We start from the raw sequence: 26,591 nt of genomic DNA, 5'->3' as shown, positions 1-26,591 counted from the left end.
ACAAACACACTTTATGCTATTTGTGTGAATTCTCTGTAGCCTGTTCTATGCTTCCCACTGCATTCGCCCTCCCGCTATCGCACATTCATTCGATACTTGGCTTGCGCCCCGTGTGCCAGTCTGGAACGTTGCCTCCGTCTGGGGAGCTGGAACCGTCAGCGCCACAGTGCAAGCCCATGCTGACTGTGAGACAGCTCGGGTACCCTATAGGTGAAAGGGATGGGCGGGACTAACAGACAAGAACCCAATGGCGGCACTATCCCCAGTACCTGTGTGCATATAAAAGCTGCTGCGCGATTTCTTCCCTTCGCTTCCACAGTATGGCCGGCGACATTAGCTAGCGCTCGCTCAACGCTTTTCTCTGTAACAGGGGAACACACGGAATACAAGGAACCGAACCGCATCGCCTGCACGCTTGCCTACTCCGCACTTCTTTCCTTCCACCTCCCTTCTTCCCCCACCCCAAAAGGACTCTTTAACAACCCGCCACCTTTCCCGCAACCGCTTGCTGGTATATATATAATACATATATATATATATGTATGTATTTTTTCTTATAGCTTAATATAAGATTACTACCCCTTCGAAGGTAAACCTGCTTGGGACGGGCTGAGACCCCGTGAAGACGGCTGCGGCCCCGGTCAGAAGCAGCAGTAATACCAGCTGTAGCCGGTGTAGGTGCGGAGGAAGGAGGGCGGCGGCGACAGCAGCAGTAGTGGTAGTTTGGTTGGGGGTGTCTGTCGTTTAATTTCTGTGGTTGTTGGTTTTGCGGAGTTGTCTCACCATGATGGAGGAGAACGGTGCACACTTCTTCGAAGGGACTGAGAAGCTACTGGAGGTGTGGTTCGCCTGGCAACAACCCTCGCCGCAGGAGCCGCACCAGAGCAACGGGTCCGGCGACCTCCGCACCATTCCCAGGTTAGCCTCTCGGGGGGAGAGCGAAAGAGCCAGTCGGAGCGGCAAAGGGAAGGTCTGTTGGAGGGCGGGGGGGAAGAAACATGGATGAGTTCGTGAAGTGGTGGGAGAATATGCCCGACTGGTGGCGCACATGTACTGGCAGGCGACGGGTGTGACGCCGGCACCGCTGGGCGGGAAGTAGAGGCTAATGGCCGGTAAAGGGGAAGGGCATGGCGGGCGGCTGCTCCATTCAGAGCGAGGTTCCATGTGTGTGCGACAAAAGGGAGGGACGATACGGGGCTGCCCCTTCTCCAGAAGGGGGAGAGAGACGGTGGCAGCCCCAGGAGGGCGAGCCCAGAAGCGACATGTTCGAGTTTCTTGGGCGAGGCGGGAGTGGGAGGGCGAGCCATTGTCGTCGCTGCCGCTAACGGTCACTAATGTGCCCGTGACACGCGGGCCCCGCTTCCGTGTGCGACGGTTGGAGACAGGCCTAGGGCCGAGTTTCAACCAGGCCGACGCTCTGGGAAAAAGTTGGCCTGGCGGGAGAACGTAGCGGTGGAAAAGGCAGTCGGTCTTACGACCTTTTTAGGGCGGAACGTGACCTTCCGCGCCGGCCCTCTTAAATTTAACCGAGCTCCATCTGTGACCTCGTGGCCGCGGGGTTTCGTTCGACAACGTGTTCTTGGAGGTGCTTTCGCCGGCAGCATGTTCGCTCCCTCTTTCTCGCTCCCTCCTCGGGCAGAACTAGATTGTGAGAATTAGTCTGTATGCAATCATCCTGCTCAAGCAACAGGCGGGTGGGAAAGAGATGGTTGCTTGGGCCTGCAGGAAAGAGCGGGAGGCGCTGGCGACTCTAAGGTACCTGGATTCAAACACGCCGCAGGGTCACCGGCAAAGCACTCGCCCGCGTAAGCGGATCGCAACAGTTCGGCTGCGCATAAACCAATTTCTATCGAATTACATTGAATAAACGTTTTTCATCACTTGCGTTCTGGAGAAAAGACGTGGCTTGTAATGCACGTGAGAAGTGTGTGAGTACAGGATGAGCCACTGCTGGACAATATACACCTTTACCCGTATCTGCCCTCACATGGTTCAGTAGCGGCTGCCTGGCAGAATTAATGCTTGCATTTTCACTCCTCACGCTGTGGTTTCAGCTAGGCCTTCTGATCCTGACAGCAGAACGCTAGGACCATGTTCTGATGAGTTGCCCCTTCTGCCCCAGAATTTGGCTCTGTGGAAGAGCTGATCGAGTCACCTAGCTATTTGTAAAACGATTCTCCCATGGAGGTCTGTTTCTGCCATGAGTAGTTGGGGAGCTGGAAGGGCTATGTTTAGCTAATGAGCTAGGTATAATATTCTGGGCCTCACGGAGTAGGTCTGGCGAGGAGAGCACGAGCTTAGGCAATCGTTTGGGGCCCTTATTTGTGCGGAGAAGGGGAAGGAGAGGCCCCTCCTATCTTTTAAAAAATGTGGCTGGAACAGAAATAAACACGTGAGGTTTCTGGCTCAAGCCCCAGTTGAAGTGGCCTCTCCTTCCCCATTGACAAGCGCAGGCCAATGAGATTGCAGCATCGTTTTAAGGGTTGGGCCTGGGGCTGTCATCCAGTGGGCATTTTAGGAATGTGGAGGAAGCGCCAGCTCAGCCAACAGAGAAGTTGGGGGAAGGGCTGAGCTCTGCACAGGCTTAAATATTCACGTGCTTGCATTTTCCTTGTGCTATGTGTGGACAGTGGCCTCTTGGATAGGTTCAGAAGAATTTAACATGGGCTTAGCTAAGCATAAGATTGGGAGCTGGGAACTGTGACAAGACTGACTGAAACAAAAGATAGAAGTGAGCAAGGAGGGCTCTTCAGATAACTCACACAACTATGAACTAGTTGCTATAATCTGCATTATTATGATACCTTTATTAAACCTGCTCACAAAAATGAGTGAACTTTTAAAACTGGCATGATGAAGTAATTAAAGTGATTTAATTCAAAAAGACTGGACAACCATCTGAGTGGGATGGTGTAAATTGGTGACCTGCAATAGCAGGGGGTTGGACCTGATGGCCTTCATGGCCCCTTCCAACTCTACTATTCTATGATTGAGGAAAGTCTGACTTGATAGTGAAATCAGTGTCTGGATGTGCCAGAGTCTCAAGATGAAGTGCAGGAGAAGGGGTCTGCAGCAACTCAAATTAGATTTTGCAGGGCATGTAATAACTACAAGTTGGACTTGCAGTACCCCTTTGTTTCTTGGGAAGAAGAAAATGTTGGATCCCCCCCTTGGTTTTTGGGTTACAGTTAAAGTGCAGCCTTTGACTGTCACATGACTTACAGACTCCCTCTGACCCTTCTTAATCTTGGGACTTTGAATATCAGATATTGTGACTTATAAAGTCTTACCACCCCTTATCTTGTGAACTCATTTTTTGTGTGACATCTTGCCTAATTCTGAAAATCTTGCACATTTTTAAAAAATTCTGTGCACATTTTAATGCCTTCACATTAAAAAAATACTTTGGTCTAGTAAATGTTCTATAAACTAACATGAATTTGCCTTACAATTACCATAGTTATCTTTTGTACATGCCATGAGGTTCCTGATATATTTTAAAATTTCTTATTCAATGTTGGATTGTCATTTAGGTGTCAGAATGAGAAATGGGAAGAAACACTTAGCTGTTTCAGCAGCTAAAGGCTGAATAAGTTGTGAGAAAGTTACTGTGATTCTTTGACTTTTCATAAAGTAATAAAATGAGTTCTCTCTACACACTGAATTTGCCCTCAAGACCACCCAACATACTGAAACAATTTATTGGTAGTTTCTTCCTGTGAAGCATCCAGATTAACGATAATTGATGTCTCCTCTTAGTAATATGAGATTGAGGTTACAATCAGTTGATGTAGCTGCTTTAAGATCTATATTTTGTTCAGAAATTCCATAAAGGACATTAGGAGGGGAGGTTTTGTATTGCACATTGGAGCTTATAACAGTTTTTGTATTGCACGTTGGAGCTTGTGCTATCATAGCCTGTTCCATTATCTAGTCTGAAAGTATGCTGTGCACGCTGAATGAAACTGCAAAAATAAATGAGAGAAGATATAAAGGAATATGTTGGGTAGTATTTAGTGTGAGACCTGTACTAAGCTGAACTATTTAGAATTGGCCAGTTGGTAATGTGAGAGATCACTTTGAGATATTTTCAGTGCTAGTCTTTCTCCTATATGACTTTCTTGGACATGAAGCTAATCATTGTTATTTGCCTTCCTATTTCCTACTCAGTACACTTACTGTCTGTTCCCTTGAGCAAACACACAACAACTACTTTTCATATCAATAACTGACTTGGGGTGACCTTGCAAGCATCAGTTTCAGTCTCTGGTCTATTACAAAAACTGTTGAACAACCTGACTAAACCAGTGCTCTTCACTGTGAGGACACTGATGGTTCCCAATTGCCCTGAGTGTGGTTTTATGTTGTGAGCACTTCTCTACTGGCATTGCTTGCCAGCTCCGATTTGGTTGCATGTGCACCTAATGAGAAAGTGCATGGGGGAGACACACTGAGAGAGTCAGTGAGCAAAGTAGAAGGTTAGCATGCTTAGTTTCTCAGCATATTGAGCAGCATAACTGAACAGTGAACATTAGTGGAAAGGTAAGGTATGGAAAGGAAGGACTTCTGGAAGAAGTGAAGTCTAGGAAGAAGGAACTAGAAGTGTGGGAAACACAAGACACCAAATTAATGGGGGCCAGGTTTATTTAAAACTGCTGCTTGCCTCTGCAGGGTATATCTGGAGGAGAAAGAAGTATGAGTGGATATGGGAGCATTTTGCCTTGAAGTGTTACATGTTTTTATATTTTTCTTACTTTGTTTGAAACAGAGATAGGACTTGCCTTAAAAAGCTTCAGAGTGCAGCCAGTGCTGCCCTTAACAAAACTATTATGTCTGTGCTTTCTTGGGACAGGATGTTTCTGCTTTTAATTCTTTAACCATTGCACGGGTAGTTTATTCCTCCGTTGGTTTGGCAAATTATAGGTCAGCATGAGTTTCTAGAGAAAGCTGTTTTCAAGAGTTAATTTATTTTAAGAGCTGTAACTGATAAAAGTTCATTTGTTTTGGGTTTTACAATGGCTGCCCAGATTGTGTGAAGGGAAACATTTTAGGCAACTAGTTGGCCATTGTAGGAACAAAATGCAACACCAGAGCCTTTGGTAGGATTCATCAGCACACTGATGTTCTTAATACAGGCAGTCCCCAAGTTACAGATAACCTGTACTTACAAACAACTTGCCATAAAGCCTATTCATTTTAAAAACATCTGTGAAAAATCATCACCATAGAGAGAAGGGAAGCAAAAGGTGAGAGGGCTGCCTTCAAAGCATGCCTTCCAGCCCTGCCCACCCAGAGAGAGAAATCTCTTGCATTTCCTTGCTGCAAGGAGGAGGCACTGATGAGTCTAGAGCTTGGGAAAGAGTCTAGAGATAGTTAGGTTTTTTCCACTTTTCACAGAAGCTGTATGCCTCTTGCCCCCATGAATGTGGAGAGCCGACTATACTTGATCTGACTTAGGTACAAACTCTACTTAAAGACAAATTTCTATTTTCTCAGGACCTACCTATGTGCTGTTTTAGGGTTACATTTCAAGGAAAGTAAGCCCCTTGAAAGATCATTGCTCTAGTCCAAGCTTTCCTAACCTAGTATCAATCGAGATGTGTAGGACTACAGTTTCCATTATCTCCAGATAGCAGACTGCCTGGTCAGAGAAGCTTGAAGTGAACTAATTGATACAGTTGATCTGAGTGTCTAATTGAAGCAAATAGGAATTATTTATAGCATCAAGTTACTATGTCAAAAGGTGGGCTGTCTTACCTGCACTTTAGTGTCCAGCAGCAGTTACTTTGTTCAGTGATTAGATCACTGGTATTTACTACAAATGAAGGGTTGAATGCAGGGGTGGTGGTCCTTAAGCAGAAAGGAATCTTTTGTAGATTTCCCTTGGGGCACCCTCCAAATCTGGGATATATGCAAAAGGGCTGCAGAGAGAAGTCAGAGAAACCCCATTGCATGTGGGTTGGAGCAAACCCTAAGAGACACCTTGCTGCTTAAACTATTAAACATAATGAGAAATCCTTGAAGTTAATAATTCTTTAATGAGGGATCAGCTTCTCAATTACAACTATCAATTAGGGCTGCTAACCTAGTGTTTGGTCACTAGTACATAATTTCCTGCTAGGTATTTCTGAACTAGAAAGCTTTCTAACTGTGTAGTTAGCTGTCAACAAGTATGTATGACCTATTTAAGATGCAAGAACAAGCATTACAAATATCAAATGTGTCCCAAAGTATAAGGGATGGTTAGAAAACCTGTAGAATATACATTCCTTACTGCATTTCTGTATGCTTTCATTGAAGCAGCTCACAGTGCAGTATATGTGGACTCCCCTTGACCACCCACTTCAAGTTTATCTTCTCAGCCATCCTTCGTAGTGGGGCAGTCACTCTCAGCCTAACCTAAGATTATCCATTGAGTTTCATGGTCTTGGGATAACCATTGAGTACCTTTAATTGATTGGTTTGTGTAAAGTTACACTTCTTATGGTTATATCTGTACTCTTGATTTTGTTCATATATTAAACTTAGAGAATAAAAGTGGCTCTAAAAGTATCTTAGACAAACCTGGAACTGATTTAATTCCTTGATCTGCAACATTTAAATATTTTGTCTTACTGTGATTTTACGTGAGTGCCTGTGCTGCAGGTAGATTTCCTAAGCCTAAAGTTTTGTCTGTAAATGTCTGAAATTTCCTAGCCCTGGTGCCCCTTCTCTGTAATAAGTTTTAACAAAGACCTCCACTTAGATATTTGCATCTCAATATCAGTGATAAACTTCAGTATTCATACCTTAAGTGTAATATATTAAGAATATATTCATTTAGCTTTCTGTAGAGAAATTGTTCTGTTTCCACATAGTCATTAGTGAGGGTTATAATCACCTATTCACACATGGGAGCATGAGTAACAGTTGGTATCAAGTACCACTAACTAAGTGATGTTCCCTTCTGTATAAAAATACCATTGACTGTGAATCAATGGAGTGTTTCATATTAAAGGACAATAAGCACTCCTTCTTGTAATAGAGCCAGACATCAGAATAGGAACCTGAACATTGCTTCTCCCAAATTAAAATATTAGACCTAGAGCATGTAGAAATAATATTTGAAGGGCAACTTCTCTGCTTGTGAAGCACATTATCTTTAAGACACAATAGCAATTTTTAGGTTTAGCAATTTTACTTCTGATTTTTGGTCAGAACTGTAAAATACTCCTGTCCTGCTAATTAACACTGACTTCTCCATTCTGGTTTACATATGGCCTACTCCAAACCTGGATCCCATTTTTTCAACTTAGTTTTTGGGTCATGTGTACAAATGGCTACATTATTCAGATGTGTGCATGGGTGAGCAGGTAGTGAGAATATTGAAAATCTAGTCTTTTGTATTTAACCTATTGCAATAGAGAGGAAAGCATACCTTGCAAACCTGGCTTCTCAGATTTGCCTATTTACATGCCCCTCCATGTCCATGCAAACCCACAAAAGCACTCTTTTGGACTAACATTCTGTTCCTGCAACAACTCCCATTGTGCAAATAATCAAGTGACTTACGACTTCAGGAACATGAGTGCAAAATATAGGGACAGGGAAGCCCAGAGGGAATCTACACAAAACAAAATCATATTCTTGAAACAACACAGAAAAACTGTATTTGGAACCCAACAGCAAGTTCTGAAAACATTCAAAATCCACAACTTTACATTACTTGTAATAATTATCATCTACACAGAAATACAAAAGTATTTCTTCAGAGCTACATCTTGTAGCCACCCATGCTATCCCACATGTTCATGGCCAAGAAGAACAAAAACAAAAAAACACCCCTCACATTCCCAGCAGGTATACATACCAACCCACACCTATTGCTCTCTCTAGTCAGCCAGTGACTTATGGGGCTCACAGCAGCATTTTTTTTCCTACATAGCTCAACCTTTGGCCACCAAACTGAAGTTCACAAAACCAGGCAGACCTGTTCTGCTCCATACAGGCATGCTAATGTTCCTTGAAGCAATGAACTCCCGATATGGGTAACTGGCATGGATACATGTCTTTGTCTAACATTGCAAGTCCTGCAGAAGCACAGGAAAGAGAAATCAGACCATGGATTTTGTCAGTGAAGGAGTATATTCTTCTTGGATGCTCTACCTTACTGCCTACTGCATGGCTTAGATAATGTACACTGGGGTGGGGGGCAATCCATGCTTAGTATGAGCCATATAGCTTCCAGGTTATCAAAACTGCCCGGAAAAGTACAGCAATTGGGTGTGCTGTGTTGTGAGAAATAAAAGGGGTTTGCCTCAGAGGGCAGTGCCTCTCATTTCTTTCCTGGCACTGTTTCTCCTAATTGCCACATTTTGAGTGCATGTGCCTTATAGAGAGATAATTACATATGGTGCTTTAGTTATTTAAAACATTTAGCACCTAGTCTTTAATGCTGAGCTTTTTCTAATCACTTAGTGGAATGTTAAAGGTCTTACTAAGTAGTTATAGGCAAAGTGTGGCATGTTGTTATCTTAGTAATGACTGACTACATTCATACTGAGTTACCAGTGGAACTGTGGAATACTAGCATGTGGGTACGTTTTAGTATTCAGACCCTTGCAGGATAAATACTGTTTTTGTCTGTAGTCTAGAATGGAGAAATGCAGATAGGAAAAAAGTAGAGCACAAGATAGTAGAGGTAAGATTGACTTGATCAGGATTTTTTTATTTTTTTGCTGTTTTCTGAGTGCCTTCAATGAGACAGGGATCTGACTCTACTTCTGTTGTGTGGTGATGGGGGCCTGTTGCTGCAGTCATACCTCACTTTAGAACAAAGGTCAGTGTGATACCATAAACAAAAGTTCCTCCAAGACCTTTTCAGGAACAGGGAAAGAATATTAGTGACTATAAACTTTAGCTACCCAGGCAAAAGGTATAGGTCCCAAAGCAAGATAGTTGTCCGTTAATCAAGAATATTTAGTTGTGCACATCTGGATACTACTTCCTATGGATTGGTGGTTATACAAAGTATCAGGGTGAGCTTGCATCATGAAGGAAGGAAATGAGCAGGCCTGTGCAATATACTCTTTTGGTATCTTCGGGAGAAGAAGAGCCATCTTCAACTGCCCAATCCTCTCACTTGTTTTGCAGAGCAAGTAATTCCAAGGAACAGTACACTTCCTTTCCAGATAACCTGCTCTCAGATTTCCTTTAGATCTAGAGAAAAGTCTCCAGCCTGCCACAAGTGACAGTTTGGAATGTCTTGCCTGTAAGTGGCTTTGAACAGAATGGTAGGAAAGTTTTGGGCAAATCATCAACCTGACTTTCAAACCACATATTAGAAGCCATTATGCCACTGGAATTGATTCCAAATAACTGCTGGGACTTAGGATGAGATGCTTGTTTGGATGAGATGCTTGTTTGAATTAGTTTCTTGACTTGCTGTTATACTCATTTAACCTTACCTCAGAATGAATGTTAGAAGCCTCCTTGGTTTGTACAAAGCCTTTTTCTTATATTAAACAGGAACTAGTTACTATTGTTGTTATTATATTACATTTATATCCCATATTTCTTCTTTTTGCAAGGAATCCAAGGAGGCTTTGCAAGGTTCTTCTCACCATTTTATCCTCACAACAATAATCATGTGAGGTAGGTTAGGTTGCGATTCAGTGACTGGCACAAAGCCATCCACTGAGCTTCATGATCAAGTGAAGACTAGAACCCAGATCTGCTGAGTTCCAGTCCAGCACTCTTAACCACTATATCATACTGGTTCTGAACAAAAATAACTTTTATTTTTTTAAATTCTTGGCTAAAAACTGTATCGGTCTGGTTAAGAACTGGTATTGCCTAAAAAGATATTTCTTGTTTTAAATACAGTATAATACAGGTCATGTGGTAATAATTGGAAACTAAATTGTTTAAATGCGTTACTGCAGTTGAAGCTTTTGTTGCAGCCCCCTCTAATTTGGCTGCATAACCTAAATTCGGGTTGCCTGATTAGTACCTTCAAAGTTATTTGTATTTAGTAACACAGTAGGATTTTCAAAATATTGAGTATAATTTCACCTTATGATACAAATAAAAATTAGAGAGCATTATTTGGTTCAGGTGCTTTACCAGTGATGGTGATATCCAATCCTATAGCAGGATTAATATTTGCTGGCTAGAACTATGCTTTGGAACCCACACATGTTGGCTGACCCTGGATATGGTTAAGGCTATAATAAGATGGTTTATAATAAAAGGTGCTACTAGCTGCTCACAAAAATAAATGGTGGTTTCTGTTCTGTTTTGACACATGTTGTATTACAATCAATTGCACCTTGTTTATTCAATAGTTTTAAAAGGCATGAATAATTTAAGCTGTGATGAAATTGGTAATTAAGTTACTGTCATTAAACAGTCTGGGGTAGATGTCTGTCACAGATATCTACAACCTATAATACAACAGATTTGTAGAGCACCAGATTGTGGAACCCTGCTATAGGCCATTTAGATAGAAGGGAAAACATGCCTGGGAATTAGCTATGAACTTGACTGTAGTATCCACCCATTTATTACTTCAGTTGTAAATACCAATGTTCTGATAATATTGGATCGGTTGTACTTGAATTAAAGGTTTATATTTAATCCTTTTAACAGGTTTGAGTGGGACAAACTTTTGGAGAATGTGCATTGTTTGATCATAAGTGTGACAAAAACTGACAAGCAGGAAGCTTATGTACTCAGGTAAGGTTACAACATTCTTGTTTATAAAGGTTTAAAGCATAGCTTTACAGAAACCTGGAATCTCATTTGCCACTAAAGTACAAAGTAGTGTGAAAGTTAATTTGTGTCTCATCATATACTCAACTGATAGGTCTGTTAACTTAATTACCCAATTATTGTGTTAAAGAAACAATAAAATCTCAACTGAAGTGTGCATAAATTGTGTTGTGGTGCGGAGACATTATCAAAAAAGTAGATGGGCAGCTCTTGTGGCCTCCAGCACCCCCCTCCCCATTTCCTCCATGTTGCTTTCATGGTTGTGCTAGGAAAGAGAACTTGTGGGAATGACTCTGATTATCCTCAACAGAGCCATGCTTCCAACAGCACACCAACTGATCTTGCAGCAGGTCAGGGAAGTAATTTAATTTCATGAAAGGAAAAAAGGTGGGGTATAAATAAATTTTAAAAAGATAGAAAACAGAGGGATTGCCATTCAGATTGTTCTTCATTTAAATTATAAGTCTCCTGCCAGAGTGTTGGGCGCCTACATGAAATGATCTTACTGGGCGAACAGTGTGCATATGTGGTCCCTGTCTCTGTTTTCGGGATAGGAGAAAAGTTTTGTATTGGGATTCTTGATCATAAACTCCCTATTTTTACTTTCTGTTGAACATGGGACTGTGCATTCTGCTCCCCCATTTGCTGATGGTATGTGTGAGTGAAACATAATGCTAGAGCTAACTAAGAAAAGCTAATTACTGCTTTGGAACTACTGGGTACATTGGAATTTTATATATTTATGCCCTTAATGTTATGAAACAGTGCATCTTTAAATACAGAAGATAGTAAAATATTTTTCATAGCAGAATATTGTGGTGGATTTTTTTTTTGTGATAACATTGACTCTTGACAAACAAAATGAATCTAGGGCTGGATAAAGGGGAAAGGAAAAGCAGTTTCTATCTTCTACCATAGCCCTGTAGTGTGGTGACATAGTTCAATTTTTCATAAGATTCATGCATTTTTAAATAAAAGTGCCAAATGTATGCAGTTGTATAGCCATCTCTTTCAGATTATTATTTTCATTTAAATATTTATTTAAAATATTTCTTGGTCCCTTTCTGTGCAGGAGACTTCCTAATAATGACCAAGGCATTTGGTATTCCACATGTATGCACATGTGTAACTAATTAAACTTGTGTTTTTTATTTGATCATTCTAAGCACATAGTTTAAACACATAAAGCAGGATTACAAGTTCATAAAGCAATTAAACACCAATACTTTGAACAATTGCAATTGTAATTTTTAGAGATTTGACATAATTGGTCATTAATGCTGCTACACTATTCTCCTCACTAATAATTAAAGCAGATGAGCACTTGCAGCAAAGGTAGAAATAGACAGTCTCTTCTACCACATGAGCACTTAGAGTGAAAGATGTCACCACTGGAGAACATGGAGAAAGAGGAGATTAAATATTAAATAGTAAACTTTCATATAAAGGTCTCAGACAGTTGATAATAGGTTCACATGCTAATAGGTAGGAAATCAACAATGTCATAGAACTACAGGTTACAAAACTAAGCTTGCTGGGAGTGGGTTTTTATGTGACTTCTTGTATCACTGGATACAAATATAAGCTAAAGAAATGGGTGCGGCTATATTTGGAGTCCATAGCTGAAAAAATAGTTTCATGTTTGTTATATTTCATCTTGTTTACTCCCTGTCCAGGGGTCTTAGAGCACTGTTTATTTAACATAATCCTGTGAAGAAAAGCTAAGCCACAAGATAGTGACTTCACTAAGCGAGACAGTTAACTTTATAGTCCAATGGTGATTTTGACCTGAACCGAGCACTGAAGGCTCCTGACCATACTAATTTTACTGGCACAAATTTTAACTTATTTGACATAGTTTTTTCCTCCTACCTATAGGTAAGGTGGGAGAAGAGAGGAGTAAATTCTTGACATGCACTTCTTTTCCAATTCAGATCTTTCCCTTGAAGTTCATATTTGGGTCATGGGGGAAACATACAGGTTCTGTATCTTTCTCTGTGGTACAAATAGCATGTGGAAGAGTGATTCAAAATTGAAAACTCATTCCAGGAAGCCCTTCCCCAGCATTACAGTCCTGTTCCAATTAGTTTTCTCTCTTCCCTCTATGTGACTGCTTTTCCCTTTAAAAAAAGTGGAAGATTAGAGAAGCCAACATGTAGATTTTTTGTTCTTGCCTCCTGTCTCAATATGGCAAGTTAGTTTGAGCAATCAAATGTTAAGGGAAAGAAAGCTTGGTTTAATTAAAAAAACCTATCATGTTGACTTCATCGGGCACAACCGGCTGTGTATTAAGTCAGAACATAAATATTGTCATTGTATTCCAATCCCTGCACTGGGACTTCCATAAATCAACTTGCTGGGGACAAAGGTGCTCTGCTCAGCATCACATGAGACTCCCTTTTTTCTAGCAGGGAAGGAGAGAAGGAGTTGCTCATGTTGCACTGCTGATCCAAAGCCCATTGTGAGATGAAATCCCCCTGCAAGATCTCTAGGAAATTTGCTGAAGGGAGAAGAGGTCTGTGGTTTGTGGATCCCTCTATTTCTTAAAATAAAGGTGGAAAGGACAATTTTAATGGGCCAATTCTTGTCAAATAGATTTTGAGTTTCACAAAACTGTGCAGGCATGAAATTAATCCTATTTATGTAATCTTGTTTTTCAGTGAGAGTAGCATGTTTGTCTCCAAGAGACGTTTCATTTTGAAGACATGTGGTACCACCCTCTTACTGCAGGCACTGGTTCCCCTGTTAGAGCTTGCTAGAGAATACTGTGGGTTTGACTCAATTCAGGTAAGCTACTGGAATCTTGTAAGAGGCAATGAAAACTCAAAATTTCAATACCACAGCAGTTACTACAAATCAAACCCTATAAGTTATATTGACTTAAGTACAGTGGTAGTTTGCTTCTTTGACAGAAGTATTGGGCCTTTCCATGGCTAAAACTTTACTTGACTACTACTAAAAATACAGTGTGTTCTTGTGCAGAGTTCCAGAAGTGATCTTCATATTAATTCATACATTGAAAGGAGTACAGCATCGGCTGCTAGGGTGGTAACCCACCTTGCTTCTAAATATGCAAGGGTTCCAGCTGATGATCTTATTCATATTTTAAAGTTCAAACTAAAATATCTTTAGGAAGACTAAGCCAGCAATAAGCTTATTGAGATGAAAGTAGTACTTTACTTGCATCAAGTATATCTCTTAACAATGGAAATAAGGGGAGTGTCTTACCTAGTAAATATTGGGCACAGGCTCCATATCTGCCTGTATCTGTTGAGGGAATCCTCACTCATTAACATGCCTTGTTACGTTGCCATCACTATTTAACATGTCTTACTGGTATGTCCACAATTCTCAAAGGTGTGCAGGATACCTTTCTGTAGCATACTAGCTTCCATGCTCTAAATATAGCTCCCAAGTGTAGTAACAGTATTAATCTGGAAGCTTTAGATCCTGAGCTGTGCTAGTTGAGTAACCCATTCTCCTTTTTCCTCCCTCTCAATTGACATTGGCAAGAATAGTGGTAGTCCTCTTCAGAAAAGACACATCCGAGTGTACTGTTACATACTAAAACAAACATGGCTATAAAGATCCCACCATTGCTACAGCAGCCTTCCTGACCCTGATGTAGTCTCCAAGTATTTTGGACTATATTTCGTGTCAACTCTGATTTAGCTATGCTGGCTAAGACTGCTGGGAGTTATAGTTTAAAACATCTGGGAGGCTGGTAGAGTAATGGTAAAGGGATCTTTGAGTTGAACCTACCCACATTTAAGAGGTTATAACACATTAAGTATGATCTTGATTATTAATACCTTTTAGAAATACCAGTATTGAACAGGCCTATATTTCTGAGCTGCATAATGGTGAAACAAATGGGGGTAGCATTACTAGCCAAACAGGTGAACTTTTTAGGATACCCTCAGTACTAATACAAATTCAGTGTATCCTAAAAGTATATATAATCTTCCCAGTCCTGCCTCTCCTCCCTGTTTGAAGCAACCTAGAACCAGGCCATGGTATACCCTAGAAACATTGGCACTCACTCCCTGTGTTCCTTTATCACTGGATTGTTACTTGACTTACAGTGACTGCAATAAATGAATTGCTTTTCTTGCTACAGCCACTAGAGAAGAAAGCAGTAGCAAGGTTCTGTGGGATCCTGCATTATCTATGCAAGCAAGAGACTGCAGCTTCTGCTTGATGCTGGGAAAAACTGAACTGATATTCCCAGTAAAGCAACTGTGCTATTTACTCTGTACTATACTTGTTGAACAGCAGCCTTTTAATGCTGGTGTAGTCCGTCCAATTCCTACACTACCTCAGGAAATACTAAAGAATGGGACAGGTAGAAGCATGGGAAATAGCAAATACTAAGAAACTCCTATATTTTAGATGTAGGGCTATATTTCATAGTTGTCATTTTTACATCTCTACAAATTATTCCTTGTGTGTTTATGTGGCAAACTTGATGTTGTGTTTGGTGTTTGAATTGAGAGCAGATGTGTGTCAGTTCTAAAGCCTTAAGCAGAAGCTCATTTATAGATAATTTCCTTTTCATCATAATGGAACTATTAAGGAAAATTGCTTATTTTACTTCAACCCTCCTTTATTTCTCAGAGCTTCTTTTATTCACGGAAGAATTTCATGAAGCCTTCCCACCAAGAGTACCCACACAGGAATTTCCAGGAAGAAGTAGAATTCCTTAATGAAATATTTCCAAGTAAGTGAATGTCTGTATGTCCCTTTAATGGGCTGTCTGTAATAAAAACAGCTATTCAGAGGTTGATGCACAGTAGGCTGTTCAAACTAGTATATAGGCCATTGCATCACCATTGCCATAGTAACAACACAAGATGCCTTGATTATAGAGGTGCTCTTTCAGTCTTTAAGGACTAAAAGCAAGAATTCTAGTGGTAAGTTAAAGTTGTTTCTTAAGATTCATCATTTCAATATAACTTTTCTAGAACTGGTTTCTGAATCATCCTCTGTTGGGTAGCAGTGACCCATTATGAGCACTGTAGTAAAAAGGAGATTAATTTATAGAAACTGAGATGCCATTGATAATTCTTCTGTAGAGATTTGATGCTTGGTCAGACTTAATTATGGTATAATATAAATGCATACATGGCTCACATTTTTCATGTGTATCCCTAGGTGGGTGGTCTTACCTTTATGAGTGGGTATTGGTATACACACAAGGATAAAGTGGTTGCAGAGGTTGGCAAATGGTTGTACTGGCCAAATCAAGGCAATTGTTTGGATGCCATAAGTGAGGCATGTTTCTCTGCAAGTGTTGCTTGCTTTTTTATTTATTGTATGGCACATTCACATCACACATCAATAAAAGCACAAGCATAAAAACATGACACACAAAAGATCCAAAACATTATAAATGTATATCTAAATTACAGATATAATTTGTTGCTTTGATTGTGATAATCAGCAAATCAGCAAACTCTCCTTTATAAGCTCTATTTTGGCACTTTGTCATTATATATTGGATAGTTTGTCTTTTGGTCCCACAATCACAATTTGGCAATGGTATTTTGCCCCATTTATAAAGGGCATCTGTCATGGCCAGGGCAAATGTATTTATTTAAAACTTTTGTATACCATCCCATCATAGACATCTTGGGATGGTTCATAATAACAATAAAATAAGATAAAAATAAAAGTAGCACTGCATCCAATGTAAAACCACAGATTAAGATAAAGTAGCAAAATAGTGGGAAAGTGAAAAGGTTTTCACCTGGCGTCGAAAGAAACGTTGGCAAACCTCTGGGGAGTGTGTTCCACAGTCGGGTGCCACTGCAAAGAAGGCCCTCCTCTGGGTAACTACCCTCCTAATCTCTTTCAAGGAGGGCTCCCAGAGGAGGACCTCTGCCTCAGATCTCAAGGGGCAGGAGGGTACATGGGGAAGAAGGTGTTCCTTCAGCTAATTTATTTATTTAGAATTTTTGTATGCCGTCCCATCGCTTATAGCCTTAGGACGGCTCACATAAATAAACATACATAACAAATAATACAAATAAAAACCCAGAGTCACCCTGGCTGCAAAATTAAAACCTATCAGTATTATTAAGAGTTGTTAAAGTATCATTTAAATAAAAAGGTCTTAGCCTGGTGCCGAAAAACAAATAACGGCGCCAGGTGGACCTCTCTGGGGAGTGCAGATGGGGTGCCACCACAGAGAAAGCCCTCCTCCGAGTACTTTGCCTCCTGATGTCTGTCACCGAGGGCTCCCAGAGGAGGGCCTCTGCTGCCGATCTCAAGGGGCGGGAGGACAAATACGGAAGCATTTTCAAATATGGAAGGAAGGTATCCAGGACCCAAGCCATTTAGGGCTTTATAGGTCATCACCAGCACCTTAAATTGTGCCCGGACTTCAATTGGTAGCCAGTGCAATTGATAAGAGGACTGGTGTTATATGTGAATACCTCCCGGTCCCCATTAATATCCTGGCAGCTCTATTCTTAACCAACTGAAGTATATGGACCGTCTTCAAGGGCAGCCCCACACAGAGCATGTTACAATAATCCAGTTGGGAAGTTACCATAGCATGGGTCACTGTTGCAAGGCAGTGCTCATCCAGGTAAGGGCACAGTTGGTAAACCAGCCAAAGCTGGAGAAAAGCACTCCTTGCCACCACTGCCACCTAAGATTCCAGGGACAACTCCAGATTGAGGAGCACTCCCAAACTGCGCACCCTGTCCTTTAGTGGGAGTGCAACCCCATCCAGAACAGGGCAGATGTCATTCACCTGGAAGGCTGAACCGCCTATCAGCCGGACTTCCATCTTATCTGGATTGAGCCTAAATTTAATGGCCCTCATCCAACCCATTACCCCAGCCAGGTACCACTTAAGGACAGCTACTGCCTCACCTGGACTAGATGTAAAAGAGGTGGAGCTGGGGGGTCATCAGCATACTGATGACTTTGCAGCCCAAACCTCCGGATGACTTCTCCCAGCAGTTTCATGTAGATGTTAAAAAGCATGGGGGATAAAATGGAACCCTGTGGAACTCCATGGTATAGTTGCCATGGTGCAGAGCCATAGTCCCTTAGAACTACTGCAGAGCAGTGCCTCCAACTCCCCTCCCAGCCAGCCTATCCAGAAGGATACCATGGTCGATGGAATCGAAAGCTTCTGAGATGTCCAGGAGAACCAACAGGGATGCACTCCCCCGTCCCTCTCCCTGCACAGGTCATCATACAGGGCGACCAAGGCAGTTTCCATTCCATAGCTAGGCCTGAAGCCAGATTGAAATGGGTCAAGATGATCCGTTTCCTCCAAGAGTACCTGGAGTTGTCCGACCACTCAACCACCTTGCCCACGAATGGGATATTAGCCACTGGCCTATAATTGGCAGCTATCTCTGGGTCCAGGGATGCTCTCTTCAGGACAGGCCTGATCACCACCTCTGTCAAAGGGGCAGGGACCTGACCCTCCCTCAGAGAAACGCTGATAACCTCCCAGACCCAGGGGCATATCCAGTTCTTGTCTCTGATGAGCAGGGGCAAGGGGCAAGGGGCAAGCAAACAGGTCCAAGCATCTGGTCCACATCCTCAGGCCACAGCAATTGAAATTCATCCAACAAAGATGGACCAGACGATACTCTGGATGCTTCCTGATCTAAAGCCTCATCAGCTGTGGAGTCCAGCTTGTGGTGAATCTGAGCGATTTTATCCCTAAAGTGCTGGGCAAAGTCATCACAGCAAGCTGCAGATGGTACAATCCACTCCTTTTTGGGCTCAGACTGTAATAGGCCCTGTACCACTTGAAAGCGCTCAGCTGGACAGCACTGTGAGGATGCAATGGAAGTGGAGAAGAATTTTTTCTTCGCCACTCTCACCACCACAGGATAGGCTCAGTAATGAGTTCTGAGGTGTGCTCAGTTGGATTCATCTCAGGATTTCCTCCATCTGCGCTCTAGTCATCTCCAAGCCTGCTTTATCACCCACAACTCAGGCATGTACCATGGTGCCAAGCAGTCTCTGCATGGCGGGAGAGGATGCTTAGAAGTGATCATGTCGATTGCCCTGGTCATTTCCCCATCCACGGATGAGAAATTAAATCAAATCATGGATGAGAGATGTTTTGTTCTGTACTGACCCTGCATTCAACAGCAGCAGCACCAAGCGTGATGGCCGGCTGACATCACTGCCTGGAGCCTTCTGGTTGGAGGAAAAACCAGGAGAGAGAGAGCAGATACTAGGCATCTCCTCACCTTCTGTAACAACGTGCCATATCTTCCCATGTCCATAACCGCCCCAGTGGGAGCACCCATCCTCTCCCCTGGAACTCCCATAACAATTAAAACCAGATATAATAAAATACAATGGCAATTAAAAGCCCAAACTAGGATGCTGAGAAATAAAACAATACACCAGTAAAAACAGAGCTCTACTGTGAAAATGCCACTGGCTCTGTAAAGCAACTTAGAATAAATAGCATAAATACCAGCTCAGTTGATTTAGTGCTGTCCATATCATATGGGGCTGGTCAAATTCAGGTTTTTCCAAGATGCAAGGCGGACTGTGACATTGCAAAGGGCAATCTTCCTTCCAATATTGTTTCCACATATTGTGAATATTAAAATCATCTTCTACATGTGCCTTAGCAGTAATAATAGCTGGATGTCTAGATCTCAACCTGTTTCACTCTAGGCAGATTTTATCATTCATTATTGCCAAATGGGAATTATCAGTGATAACTGATATTTTTTGTCTGTCTTCTGAAGGTGGTATATGACTCAGAACAGGAAGCCAATATACGGGAGTAGAATAGTCCCACTGACAGTATGCATTGATTCATGTAATTGTACACCAATCCTATTTGTGTACAGGGTATTAAGCCATACTGGGGCACAATACTCTGCTGCTGAATAAACCAAGCTAAGTGCAGGCATTCGCAGCATGTCTGTTGCCAAGCCCCATCTGGTGCAGCAGTGTTAGTGCATAATGTTATTTCTTTTTCTCACTTTAGCCGTAGTCTTCATCAAATGTTCTTTATAAGAAAGGGTCCTGTCCAAAGTAACTCCTAGATATTTAGGAAACATATTGTGATAAAGTCGATTTTCCTTAAATTGTACATTAAACTCTCTGCCTGCTGATCTATTACAAAGGTGGAAGCATGTTATTTCTGTCTTAATTGCGTTAAGCTGTAGCCTCCACTTACAAACATATCTAATATCTCCAAATCAGAAAGAACATATTTTCAAAGGATTTATGTTGGGTAGCTAGAGCCCAATCACCCCATAGGCAAACTTCCTAGCCTTTGTACGTATGAGGCATATCAGCTATATAAACATAAATTAAAGAAAAGGGACATTATAAAGGACAGTAGTGAGCAGTGCAACAGAAATGTAAGCAGTGAATATGTAAAATCAGATAATCATTAAAAGCTGACTGCATATAGATTAAACAATAAAATTAACTCAATTCTAAATATGTTTCATATAGAAACTGTAGTCTCCTGTTTTAAGATTTTTTTTTTTTACTAATCTCATTTGTCTTGCACAGATGGAGCAGCTTATTGCATGGGCCGTATGAATTCTGACTGCTGGTAGGTTGACATCTAATGGTCACTGTAAAATCTTGAGCAGTTTTAATTATTTGTAGTGTACTGGAATATCTTTTCTGAAATGCATTTTCTTTAAACAGGTACTTGTACACTCTGGATTTTTCAGAGAGTCGAGTAATCAATCAGCCAGATCAAACATTGGAAATTCTGATGAGCGAGCTTGATCCAGTAGTTATGGACCAGTTCTACATGAAAGATGGTGTTACTGCAAGTGATGTCACTCGTGTAAGTTTGGAATTTTGGTTAAAGGAGGAGGACTGAGTTAGTTTAAGCCAGCAAGTAGAGTTCTTACCTTGGGCTTGTAGAGATTCCTGGCATATTATTTTTTCTTTACAGTTAGTGACATATTAAATTATCTCCCAGTTACATTTGAGTGAAGTTATAAGAGTCTAAGAAAGAAAACCCCATAAAGGTCAGTTTGTACAGTCCAGATTTGATCAAATGAGTGTACTAATATAGGCTACCTCCATTTCTATTGTAGGAAGAAACTCTCAAATTTATCATTTGAAAAGTTTTTTTAAAATGTATTTGCTCCTGTCAGACAGCTTGCATTTGTAGTCTCCTTAGTTTCATTTCAAAGGACAATGTAGCCCATGATTAAAAGTATTTAACGTCTTCCTGCTGAAAGAAAAGGCAGAGGGAATATTAAAGTTTGCAGCATAGCTGTGTGTACTTATAGTTTTACCCAAATCAAACATGTGTTACCACCACTGTTATAAGCAAGACTTCTGCTGGCCTTGGGTCGATAATGAAACAGTAACTAGTGTTTGTCTCCTCCCTCCATCCTCTCACTTTTCATGCAAATATGTTTCTATCAGCTTAAAACACCCTTAGCAAAGTACATGCAAGGAATAGCAGTCAAGAGTATTTGAATAGCCTGTGGTCATCTCATGAATCTGAAAAGGTAGAAGACTGACCAGAGATAAAAGGAGTACTTCCTCACTTTTAAGTGGGACTTTTCTGAAAGTCTCACATTTTGAAATCTATTTTATAATATTTTACAAGCTTTTAATTTTAAGCTATGATTTTTTAAAATTAAAATTTACATTAAAATGTTTCAATTGGATTCACTGTAGCAGGTTATTTTACTTGTTTTTTTAACATACTAGATTTATGCACATCACCTGCATATTGGTTATGTTGTAATTTTTCCAATGAAACCAAGCAAGTAAAACTAAGAATCAGACTCTAAAATCTTCATTTCCTGGAGGAAGAGATGTACCATGATTTGTGTGAAAAGTAACTGAGTTGTGAGATATGCATAAGTCTGCTGAAGCAACAGTCAACAAAATGAACACTGGTTTTCATTTTCCAGGTGAGTGGAATTCGTGACCTGATACCAGGTTCTGTCATTGATGCTACAATGTTCAATCCTTGTGGGTATTCAATGAATGGGATGAAAACAGATGTGAGTACCATAGTTTTGCTTCTTTATGATGAGCCTTCATGTATAAATGGTTACATGTTGAAGTGATTAACACAGTTCCATTACTTTCCTAGGGAACTTATTGGACTATTCACATCACTCCAGAGCCAGAGTTTTCATATGTTAGTTTTGAAACAAACATAAGTCAGACATCTTACGATGACCTAATTAGAAAGGTCATAGACATTTTTAAGCCGGGAAAATTTGTGACAACCCTCTTTGTTAATCAGGTAAAACTTTATATTATTTTGGGGACATGGGAGGACATGTGGGCTGCATGTGACTGATCCATTGAAAAATCCTTAACTACATAATTGCTGTCAGACATAGAAACAGTAAACTGTGCTGTACTTCAAGTCATAGTAAATGATCAGGCTATCTAGAAACATTAGAAAAGCAAATATGTTTGCATTCTATAGAACACATGTCTGAAGCTGCACATAATGGCACTATTAGAGATGACACCAAGAATTATTTCAGGAATAAATGTTCATGGACACACAAACATCCAGTTACAATGAAATCCTTTTAGTATTCCTTATGGGGAGAAGACGTCCACCAGTGGGAAGGGTCAATTCCACCTTTCCAAAATCAACTTTGGAGGTGATAATCTCCTGCAGTGCATATTTTGAAGGACTGTAAGACTGTTAGAATCCACTGACAGCTGTCTTCTTTTCATGAGGAATAGTCATTGGATTTCACCTTTGGTCTTTAAAATATGTGCCACTGAACAAACCATTTTGATGCCACTAGTTGGACAGAGAAGAATTATGCTTTAATCTGTTTAAAGCTCCTAGGATTCTTCTACATAACCATTTTTTAGGGGTTAGTCCTCAAACATTACAGCTTCCAGGGCATTGCATTCTAAGGTATTATTATATTACATGTATATCCCGTATTTTTTCCTTTTGTGAGGAACCCAAGGCAGTTCATATAGTTCTCTTCAATTTTATTCTCATAGCATTGGTAGTTTCCCACCTATTGTTTTAAGATCAAAGTTATACCAACTTTTCTGACTTTGAGTAAACCATATAAAAGTGTAAGGGTACTGTGACTCCAATTAGCAAAAAAAAAAAAAAAATTGATCATCCTTTACCCCAAACTTCTCTGGAAGGGAAAGGGAGAAAGAAAAACCTCATTTTATGAAAGCTAGATTCCTTTTTCCTAATCTTGCTGCCCCTTTACCACCTTCTTTGCTACATGTACTTTATATAGTGCAGTTTCATATGTATTTTCTCAGAAGTATGCCCAACTGAGTTCACTAGAATTTACTTTCAGGTGATTTTGTAAGATAGCTGCCTCACACTTGGAGCTGCTTGGAAAAACATTCAGCCCTTGCCTCCTTAGCTTAATTTCTGCCCCATTTTTATCTGGTCCTCCTGTCCCCATCCAGTTTTCCCTCCCTCATTCTCCCTCTTCCCCTTCAACTCTTCTGGCCTTTACATTGTCAAAGTGGAACAGTAGAAAAAAACCCTAGTTCATCAGTCACATCAGCAGCTTGGGCAAGCTGATGGAGAGAGGGGTCTGTTTCACTTGAGTGCTGTGTGATCAAGTATGTAGCATGCACAGAAGGAATGTGGCACTGCCTGCCTCCGCAGCCTCCATGAACACTCGTTTTGCCTTCATCTTTGGGAGCTGGACGGATGGGAGGAAATAGAATTGTAGAGATCAGTACTTCACCTCTTGTCTCCACTTCCTCACTTGACACATAGCAAGTGTCAAGAGAAAGAGCAAAGCAAGAGAAATAGTATAAAGTGACACCTGGAGAGGGAAATTTTCAGTATTGAATTAATCTTTCCTGTGGAACCCAAGTCTGAATGGCAGTTGTAAACAGGAATTCAAATTCCTGTTTACATTATTCATCTGGCTTACAAATTCCCTGCAGGTGTTGTCCTTGGATCACATCCATTCAAACAGAAGCTCTTACTCTTTCACTGGATCTTTTCTTTTTCTGTATAAAAATCTTGAATCCAAAAGGCCAAATGATAGTAAAATGTTGACCTCTTTCATTCCCAGAGGTCAATTTACACCTACCCATTGAAGCTAACTTAATCCCAGCCATAGATTTAAGCTTTGGTCTATGGCAGTTCATGACATGATTTGATAACTTTTATTTGTAACAGCTACTCCTCTGACTTGTAATATTCAATACTGACTTAACCTGCAGAATTAGTTTACTCCAAGATCTGAATAAAATTTCTTTTTTTTTCTAGAGTTCAAAATGTCGCACAGTGTTTGCTTCAGCCCAGAAGATTGAAGGTTTTAAGTGTCTAGATCGCCAGATCGCTCAGTTTAATGACTACAACTTTGTTTTTACCAGTTTTGCCAAGAATAAACAGCAGAGTTGATTAAGAGAAATGAAGAAAAAGCGCAAAAAGAAACCCAATAGTGGAGGTGGTGGTTGCTTTCTAGTTAATGTTACAAGGGGCCATATTTTTCATATCCACCTCGTAGTTGCAGAAAGCCCTAGATGTAATCATAGTATAATTTTCAATTGTATACATTATTATATCAAAAATTTAGATATATTGCATGAATGCTCTCTTCTGTGTTTAGGTATTCTAATTCACTTTTGCTGTGAAATTGGAAAGCATGTAGAAAAATTTTACTGTATGAGACTCTACAATATTTGTAAAAACAGTTCCAATAGGATTACATGCAGTATAGTTTTTCTCCAAGTATCACCAAAAATTCCCCACAGACAAGGATTTCGTCCTCATTAGTTTCCCTTGAACTTACCTATCTAAAACAGTTAGTTGCCTAACTCTTTCATATCTATACTGTAATTTAAATTTAAAACAGTTCTTGAATTTGAGTGATTTCTAATTGACATTTAGTGTGTAACCCAATGGCAGATTCAAACTTCTTGCAATTTAGAATGCTGAGGTGGCTAGAACAAGACTACTTACATACAATGGGCTATTTCGCTTTATAATTTGGGTCAAGTATATTTTAACACTCTAGAGTTGTATACATCTCCAGAACTAGTGGAAAGAAAATACAGTGGCAGTTAGTACACTAGCTATTCACCACTGGGAACGAACTTATTCATTTGTTAAGTTATTTTGATAGTCTTCTAAATTTATGCCAAAATCATTCCTGTTCCACATTGGTCTTTTGTTCAAAGGTGACTGGTGGAAGTTGTCTAATATCTAAAGTATACTGATACAATTGTGATAGCATGAATTAAACAAGCCAGCTCCAGACCTTTCACAAAACTCAGATGTTATTGCAGTGTTTAAAAATCTAATTTGTTAGGAGGGTGGTGCTCTTGGCATAGGGAGTTCTCATAAATAACACAATGCAATGTGATTTAAATTTACTACAAAATTGTTGCCATTTCTTACTGTGAATATGCTGGCTCAAATGTAACTTCATATGAATTCAGACACCAAGGCCCTTCCACACTGTAACGTCCTGTGACATCATTGTGCATGTGATATTTAAGCTGAATTTAACAATATTGTGACTTCATCTGTGTTTCTACCTAATTAAAATGCAGTTCCTTTTTACACGATGTGGGAAGGCACTGAACGTTTTGGCTGCAGCAAGTACAAAATTGGGTGCCTAGACACAGTGAAGTACAACAGTGTCTTTAGAACCTTAATAACAGTCTAGGCACAGAATTTAAGCTTCTGGGAGACAGTATATTCAAGTATCATTTGAAATACTGTGGGATTTCAGCTGTTGAGACCAGCAATCTGTTAAAAATTGACAAAATCCTCACTATGTTTTTGATTCTTTGAATATGACAATATTGTGTTCCTTCTGTATATAGGAAACACTTTTAGTGTTTCTAGGCAACTCATTCTGCTTGGTTGGAAATCAAGTAGTTGGTACACCTTCACTTTTTATTTTTAAATAGATTTTTTTCTACCAAATGATCAGTTTTGCTTCTGAGTAGCACCTCATGGTTCAGGGTGCTTTTGACTTTAAGGACCAAGTTTTCAAATGCTTTTGTTCTTGAAGAGTCCCCAAGCACTTGTTGGCTTGAGGTCTGCTAGACTGAAGATCCCTTTGTTTAAGGTTGGAAATACAGATCTGGATAAAAGTGAGATTTGGATAGCTATATAGAAAGAAAAAATGGTTGAATGAGTATTCATGAACACTAGGGTGAACAAAGAAGGGGGATGATGTTTGGTGTTTAAAACTTCTCTCTGTGGTGTTAGACATGGATCATTAAAATGTGCAAAAATATATCTGTACCAGAAATTGTAATGCTTAAATAAAAGTTTGCTTTCTAAGCTCTTGCAATGAGTGTTGTTTCACCTAACTTGGGTATGGTATACCTATTTTGAATTAATGCCAACTACATAGAATCCACATAGAGTTTGAAGGAGCCAAGAGGACTATCAGGTCTAAGCCACTGCTCAGTGCAGGACTCCCAAGTTATAACATACCTCTCAGATGGCTGTCCAGCTGCATCTTCAATGCCTCTAGTGTGAGAGAGCCAACAACCTCCCTAAGTAATTGGTTCCATTGCTGTACTGCTCTAACAGTTGTCTTGATGTTCAGCAAGAATATGACTTTTTGTAACTTGAGCCTATTATTCTGTGTCCTGCACTTTGGCATGATTGGGATGAGATCCTGGCCTTCCTCTGTGACCACCTTTCAAGTCTGAAGATACTAATCTCCCCTCAAAGGCTAAACATGCCTAATTCTTCCAATCTCCTCACAGGGCTTTGTTTCCAGTTCCCAGATCATGCTTGTTCCCTCCTCTGAACCTTTTCTAACTTATCTGCATCTTTCTTAAATGGTAGTGTCCAGAACTGGACACAGTACTCCAGATGAGGCCTAACCAGTGTTGTGAAGTGAAAGTACTTAAGGTGA

General features: G+C 40.5%; 1 protein-coding gene across 4 annotated transcripts; it reads left to right on the top strand.

The window, feature by feature from the left end:
* The first annotated feature begins 305 nt into the window (after positions 1-305).
* Positions 306-26,015, top strand: AMD1 (adenosylmethionine decarboxylase 1). Of its 4 annotated transcripts, XM_044426546.1 has the most exons (10): positions 306-511; positions 775-918; positions 10,630-10,716; positions 13,413-13,539; positions 15,370-15,472; positions 20,275-20,317; positions 20,416-20,560; positions 21,651-21,743; positions 21,836-21,991; positions 23,975-26,015. In XM_044426546.1, the coding sequence occupies exons 2-10, from the start codon at positions 785-787 to the stop codon at positions 24,107-24,109; spliced, it is 1,023 nt and encodes a 340-aa protein (XP_044282481.1). In that variant the 5' UTR covers positions 306-511; positions 775-784; the 3' UTR covers positions 24,110-26,015. The 4 variants fall into 4 exon arrangements, with proteins under 4 accessions (XP_044282481.1, XP_044282471.1, XP_044282498.1 ...); XM_044426536.1 differs by having other exon boundaries at positions 306-918; XM_044426563.1 differs by lacking the exons at positions 306-511; positions 775-918 and adding an exon at positions 13,164-13,267.
* The last annotated feature ends 576 nt before the right edge of the window (positions 26,016-26,591 follow it).

The sequence above is a fragment of the Varanus komodoensis genome, unplaced genomic scaffold, assembly GCF_004798865.1.
Source record: "Varanus komodoensis strain SLA01 unplaced genomic scaffold, ASM479886v1 scaffold1, whole genome shotgun sequence".
Lineage (NCBI taxonomy): Eukaryota > Metazoa > Chordata > Lepidosauria > Squamata > Varanidae > Varanus > Varanus komodoensis.
Note: the sequence above shows the minus strand (reverse complement) of the source record. Positions and strands in the feature narration are given on the sequence as shown.